Raw genomic sequence first — 8,052 nt, 5'->3', positions numbered from 1 at the left:
TGTGAGTATATATATATATATATATATATATATATATATATATATACAGGAGTGTGTATTCTGTCTATATATTTACATAGATAAATGGATGGATGTTATCTTTCTTTATATAAATGATATGACCACGTGTATGGGCAGTATGTAAATATATATATATATATATATATATATATATGTGTGTGTCCATATATTAATATTATTTTGCACATTGGAACACTTAATAATGCTTCAACCTTACTGTAATGTTGATCCTATCCTTAGCATGTTGCCGCTTCATGTTAATATCTCTATATATGGTTGTCTGAGAAGCTATAATACATGTAATATTATGGCATAACCCGTTGCTGAGAATGCTGGTACCAGTGAGACCCAGCGATGGTTCCCTCTTCCCCAGCCGCATAATGCAATGTAGCATGTAAGTAATGTGGCTTATTAATGCTGGTGTTGTGACAATAAGCCCAATATAAAGGGACGACCTGTGTAGGGGATGATGCAACCGGCTGTATGAGACAGGGGATCTGCAAGGCACACTACAGCACATAATATAACCTTATTGTATTATTATCATTATATAGATTGCAAACACTGTGGGTTCCCCCTCCCCCCACACAAACACCCCTCCAGCTTGCCCAGCTGTGCCCCCTGCAATGTGTGCACCCCCTGTGGGCCGTGCCCTGAGCCCGCCCGGGGTTTGGGGTACACTCACACATATAGAGGAAGAAGTAAGAAAGAAAAAAATGAATTATCTGCATTCTGGTCCTCTGTGGTCGATCAGCTGCTTTGCATATCACGTGGGGCGGGGGGAGCCAATCAGCGGCCGCCCTGCGCCTCAGCCCTGCTAGGTCTGAGACATTTCCAATCTCTTTTTTCAGTCTTTGGGGCTTTTAAAAAAGAGGCAGAGTGGTGCGAGCGCTGGCCGGGCTATGACAGCCTCCGTGCTCCTGCACCCACGCTGGCCCGAGCCGCTCATGTTCCTCTACGACAACGGCCTGGATGACATGAGCAAGAACATGGAAGGCTTCGCAGGCAGCAACTTCGCGGCGAACCAGTGCAGGAACCTGATGGGGCACCCGGCATCCCTGGCCCCCAGCAGCGCCTACCCCAGCGCCGAGGGGCCAGTGTCCGGCATAGCTGAGCCTGCCAAGCAGTGCAGCCCCTGCTCAGCGGCGCAGAGCTCCTCCGGTGCCAGCCTGCCCTATGGCTACTTTGGCAGCGGGTACTACCCGTGCAGGATGACGCACCACAACGCCATCAAGTCCTGCTCGCAGCCGTCCTCCTTCTCAGACAAGTACATGGAGACGTCAGTCTCTGGGGGAGAGGACTTCCCTGCCAGGGCCAAGGAGTTCGCCTTCTACCAGGGCTATGCCACAGGACCTTACCAGCCAGTGCCAGGGTACCTGGATATGCCTGTTGTATCCACCATTGGGGCGCCGGGGGAGCCGAGGCATGAACCCCTGTTGCCTATGGACAGTTACCAGCCCTGGGCCATTACCAATGGATGGAATGGGCAGGTCTACTGTGCCAAGGATCAGTCCCAGCCGACTCACCTATGGAAATCCACCCTACCGGGTAACACACCTGCCTATAGTCTACATAGCTGTGCTATCTGCAGATCAGCAGCATGTATTATACCTTATAAGTGCATGTCTAGGAAGCTAAATCATATGTCATGTCATTATTCCATGTCCCCCATATATATTCCTGTGTCTACCTAATGCACCTCTATGTTATATATTATTATTCCATGTCCCCCTAATCTATTCCTGTGTCTACCTAATGCACCTCTATGTTATATATTATTATTCCATGTCCCCCTAATCTATTCCTGTGTCTACCTAATGCACCTCTATGTTATATATTATTATTCCATATCCCCCTAATCTATTCCTGTGTCTACCTAATGCACCTCTATGTTATATATTATTATTCCATGTCCCCCTAATCTATTCCTGTGTCTACCTAATGCACCTCTATGTTATATAGTATTATTCCATGTCCCCCTAATATATTCCTGTGTCTACCTAATGCACCTCTATGTTATATATTATTATTCCATGTCCCCCTAACCTATTCCTGTGTCTACCTAATGCACCTCTATGTTATATAGTATTATTCCATGTCCCCCTAATCTATTTCTGTGTCTACCTAATGCACCTCTATGTTATATAGTATTATTCCATGTCCCCCTAATCTATTTTTGTGTCTACCTAATGCACCTCTATGTTATATATTATTATTCCATGTCTCCCTAATCTATTCCTGTGTCTACCTAATGCTATGTTACATAGTATTATTCCATGTCCCCCTAATCTATTCCTGTGTCTACCTTATGCACCTCTATGTTATATAGTATTATTCCATGTCCCCTTAATCTATTCCTGTGTCTACCTAATGCACCTCTATGTTATATACTATTATTCCATGTCTCCCTAATCTATTCCTGTGTCTACCTAATGCACCTCTATGTTATATATTATAATTCCATGTCCCCCTAATCTATTCCTGTGTCTACCTAATCCACCTCTATGTTATATATTATTATTCCATGTCCCCCTAATCTATTCCTGTGTCTACCTAATGCACCTCTATGTTATATATTATTATTCCATGTCTCCCTAATCTATTCCTGTGTCTACCTAATGCACCTCTATGTTATATACTATTATTCCATGTCTCCCTAATCTATCCCTGTGTCTACCTAATGCACCTCTATGTTATATATTATTATTCCATGTCTTCCTAATCTATCCCTGTGTCTACCTGATGCACCTCTATGTTATATAGTATTATTCCATGTCTCCCTAATCTATTCCTGTGTCTACCTAATGCACCTCTATGTTATATAGTATTATTCCATGTCTACATAACATGTATATACCTAATATTATATTATATATATATATTATATATATACATATAATATATATATATATATATTATATATATACCTAATATTATATATGATTATATGATTATTGCATGTCTACATAACATGCTTCTATGCTATATATTATTATTGCATGTCTACTAAACATGCTTCTATGTTATATGTGATTATTGCATGTCTACTTAACATGATTCTATATTATATATTATTATTGCATGTCTACTTAACATGCTTCTATGTTATATATTATTATTGCATGTCTACTTAACATGATTCTATGTTATATATTGTTTTAGCCTAACATTTTAGTGTTATATTATTATTATTATTATTATTATTATTATTATTATTATTATTATATAACTATCTTTCATTGTTTTATATCATTAATTGCATGTCTACTTACTATGCTTCTGTGCTATATATTACTGTAGCATGTCTACTAAACATGATTCAGTGTTATATAATATTATTGCATCTCTGCCTACCATGTTTCTTCTGTTATATATTATTATTGTTTACTTAACACATTTCTGTTACGTCATATGTGCATGTCGACGTAACATACTTCTGTTTTAGATTATTATTATTATTATTATTATTATAATTATTAGTAGTAGCAGCAGCAGCAGCAGCAGTAGTAGTAGTATACTTAATATACTGCAGTGTAAATGTACATAAAACACCTTATTCACATGTATTAAGTATCCAATTTTAACCTAGCATGTGTTCACGTGCTATCTATCTATCTATCTATCTATCTATCTATCTATTTATTTGTATATATATATATGTATATATATATATATATGTATATATGTATATATATATATATATATATATATATATATATATATATATATATACATATATACAATTAATCAGGGAGAGAGAGAGAGAGAAATAGGTGATATCTATCTATATATATCTGTGTGTATATGTAAAATAATGTGTGTGTGTGTGTGTGTGTGTGTGTGTGTGTGTGTGTGTGTGTGTGTGTGTGTGTGTGTGTGTTTTTCTGTCATCCTCAGAGCTAATACATTAGTCCATTACTTTGCTGATTATCACTAAGTACATCATTTAGCAGAGGCAGCATACAGTGATCTGTATATGATGCTACCTGTAGTATTAGTTATAGCTGTTACACCTCCGCTACCTTTGCCTGTCTGTAGACTGTATACTGGATATAGTCACTGATGGTGCAGCAGTCTACAATTCCAAGTGACCTGTACTTTCCCTTTTACAGACGTAGTTTCCCATCCGTCAGATGCCAGCTCCTACAGGCGAGGCCGGAAGAAGCGTGTACCATATACTAAGGTCCAACTGAAAGAACTGGAAAGGGAATACGCTACAAATAAATTCATCACTAAGGACAAAAGGCGAAGGATATCTGCCACCACCAACCTGTCAGAGAGGCAGGTCACCATCTGGTTCCAGAACAGGAGGGTCAAAGAGAAGAAAGTTATCAACAAGCTGAAGACCACCAGCTAATGGCTGGATTGGATGGGAGACTCAGCAGGTTCTTCTTGTGGAAACGAATCCTTTCTGCCCAGGGAAACAATGGTCATCTCGGGGACCTCAAAAATATGGTTTCCAGAAAACCTCTTTATGGGGGGAGGGGCAGGGGAAAAAAATTGCATTTGTAATTATTTTGAGAAAGGCCAAGACTTCCAGCTTGTTGGAGGGTTCCAGGCGCTAATTCTACTTGTGGAATTGTTGTAAACGTCCCAAAAAGAAAGAGAATCTCGATGAAGCATAATACGAATTTTGATTAATAGAGAGACGCGTATTCTTTAATCAAGAATCGATTTAAATCGAGAATATCAGACTAAAAATTGCGCTTGAACCTTGAAACCAGACTGCATGTTGAGTGACTGCTCAGGTAATTTAAAATGGTATCTTTTACTGTATGCCTACACTATACATTCTGATATAACAGGAGTGTAATTATATGTCGTTGAAGAATTGTACAGATTTTTTTTTTGGAGGGGGGGGGGGGGGGTTGTCCCAATGTCATAACTTTTATTAGGATACTCAGAACATTTTAACTTTCTGAGCTTAACTGAAAATAGTCGTAAATATTGAATTGACGTGTTGATCGAGAACTAGATTCGATGTCTTGGTCGAGAACATTTTGCATTTCTCAATAATTTGGGGTTAACGAACCAGTGATTAATATTACGGATTCAATGAGGCAGAATTCAATCTGCAATGAACAAAATATCCTAAAAACCCGGTTGTGTACAAATGCCATTATTACTGTAAGGTAAATGCAAAAAAACCTATAAGATGTACGATAATATTTAACGGTTGAAATTTTAGAACGGTATAAATTAGCCATTGTTTTATTTGTTTGTGTTTATAATTGGGCCGTATTAGACGATGGTAGACCATAATTTCCAGCACTTTTAATCTAATCAGTTATTTGAACATTTGTCTCTACTCACTCTAAAATGTTTTCATGTACATAATAAATTAGCGCACTGTGAACATGTATTTGTGCACCCTCAGTTTTTTGTTTTTGTTTGTTTATTTTCTAGCCTAATAATGTAAATAGATATTTCTTCTGGAAAAAAAATATATAGATCACTGTGAATAAATTGAATGGTGACTTTTCAAGTGCAAATTGTTCAGTTACTGTTGGGTAGGTAACCTATATTTAGAATTCATCATACTCGTCAATCTTGTTGTCAGCAATACAGAATTCACATAATTAATTTGAATCTATTAAAGATATAACATTAAATTGATCAGATGTGCAGTATGTGTTTTCCCAGGTGAAAATAATTTTTCAATATAATGGTCGATCTAATAATTATCGCATTGGTTCAGAGTACACTATTTCAGAAAAACCGTGGAGATTGTTGAAACAATTAGATGGAAAGGCCCTAAACCTTGACCTTGACGAAAAGAGACAATTTGTGACCTTGACTTGTGACAGCTCATGAATAGGCTTCACTAGGATTAGTAGACCAATAGCGCCACCTGGTGGTACAAATGTATATCTGCAACGCTGCTGATACTTTAGATTTTACATTGGTGGCTGTTAATGTCTTAATGTGTTACTAGCTAATTCATATTAATTACAAGTGTTATTAAATGCTATCTGGCAACAGTGATCTACAGGCATAATATAAATTATGTGCAGTTGCCAGAGATGATTGTTTGAGCTGATTTACATGTGTTTAAAGAAAACAGTGACCGTTTTTGTTTATGTCATCAATAAATAACGTTTATTTCTGGCAATATTTTATTTATAACTTTAAACATACAACTAATATAATCTTAAAATTACCACTTAAGCATTTATTTCAATTTTATTAAAAGGAAACAAAAAAATCAGGATTGTCCATAGAATTTATATATTGATTCTTTAGCAAATGCATTTTTTTTATATCCTTAAAACTTTGCATATGTAGTCAATCGTATACATATACTTTTGAACTATATATTGTGGATGAATAAATAACATTTGTGCTTATACGACATACATAAATGGAGTACATTTTTCAATCTAAAGAGTGCTTATTTTGAATTCGTTCTGTAAATATAACTGTACCTTAAAAAATATATGAACAGTTTGAATTCATAACTTGTTACCGCTATATTTAAACAACCAAAGGGAAAAGAAAAGAAAAAAACATGTACAATCATATGGGGTCAAGTCTTAAAATCGACTTTCATCCCCCTATTGATTAGCAATTACGCAGAAATAATGGAATTGGACATTTAAAATCCCCATTTCTACATATTGATTAATGCCTGTACATAAACGACTCCGTTTTAATCAAATTAAATATTTCGGTTTCTGTCCTGTAGACGGGCTCCGGCCCGAAACACTGTAGGCACGTTACAGTAAATGCAGATTTACAAGCACCTGGAGTGACGCTTTTTCATTATTGATAATATATATATATATATATATATATATATATATATATATATATATATATTTCCGAAAAAAAATTGTTTAGTTATAGGATTTTTTGGTAAAATTACAGCCAACAGACAAAGTCAATCACAGCAAATTCCCGAATGCACTAATGTGACAATCCTCTGTGTAACTTTTTATTTTGCAAATATATTTAACTACCAGGAGAAATGTGTCACGCCGTCCAGCACTTTGCTGGGGAAATGAATATTTCACCAGGGCATCCTGAGGATAGCATTAAAAGATTACTACAGGTTAAAGTTTATTAGTTATAAAATTCCATGGTATTCATATAATTACAGACTAAACAACTGTTGACATTTTACATATGCCAACGACTTAATAAAGACATCTTGCATCTGATTATCACATACAAGACGGGTGCGGGTCGTTGGTTTCATTCAGGGTAAAGTTATTTATTAAGAAATACAAAGTAGCCGGTTGTTTTGAATAATTCAAATACTGTCAGTGAAGCGATGTTGTGTTCTTGTTGTGTCCTTTCACATTGTGCCAAGTCCTTTTTCCTATCAGAACTGTCTCCAGGTTGTATACATGAGAGGCAAGGTAATTAAATCGCACCTAGAATATTAATGCACATCATAAACCAATGTAATTAATGACGACAGCTGAAAGGGTTGCGTTCACATAGGCCTGGTTGAATTGTTCCGTTGTGTTGTTTTCCCTTTTCTTCAATCCAATCTGTGCCTCCCTCCCTCCCTCTTCCCCTCTCACTAACTCACCCTTTCTCTCTTTCTCTGTATCTCTCTCTCTCCCTCCCTCCAAAACCCTCTCTCTTACTAACCCCCACTGTCTCCATCTCTTTCTCTCTCTCTCTAACCCCCTTTATTTTTCTATCTTCCTCTTTACCCTCTAATCTCACTATTTCTTCCTCTCTCTCTCTCTCTCCCTCTCTCTCCCCCCTCTCTCCCCCTCTCTCTCTCCCTCCCTCTCCCTCTCTCTTCCTCTCTTTTTCTCTCTCCCTCTATCTCTCTCTCTCTCTCTAAAATCCACTCTAACCCCAATTTTTTTCTCTCTCTCTCAAACCCCCCACCCTCACACACACAGTTTTCCCTTTCCCTCCTACCCTCCCCCGCCCCTCCCTCACTTTGCTCCCCACTTATCGATCGCTCTCTCTCCCTCTGGCCTCCTCTCTCTCTCTCTCTCTCTCTCTCTCCCCCCCCCCCCCTCTCCTTCCCTCCTCCCTTTTTCCCCACTAGCTCTTGTTTTCAGTATC

The 8,052-nt window shown here is 37.6% G+C and overlaps 1 protein-coding gene across 1 annotated transcript; it reads left to right on the top strand.

The window, feature by feature from the left end:
* Positions 1-923: 923 nt before the first annotated feature.
* On the top strand, positions 924-4,378 carry HOXA13 (homeobox A13). The gene is made up of 2 exons (XM_083186362.1): positions 924-1,569; positions 4,134-4,378. The coding sequence occupies exons 1-2, from the start codon at positions 924-926 to the stop codon at positions 4,376-4,378; spliced, it is 891 nt and encodes a 296-aa protein (XP_083042488.1).
* Positions 4,379-8,052: the final 3,674 nt, after the last annotated feature.

The sequence above is a fragment of the Crinia signifera genome, chromosome 5, assembly GCF_055691185.1.
Source record: "Crinia signifera chromosome 5, ASM5569118v1, whole genome shotgun sequence".
Lineage (NCBI taxonomy): Eukaryota > Metazoa > Chordata > Amphibia > Anura > Myobatrachidae > Crinia > Crinia signifera.
The sequence above is the reverse complement of the archived record's forward strand: the minus strand, read 5'-3'. Positions and strand labels throughout refer to the sequence as shown.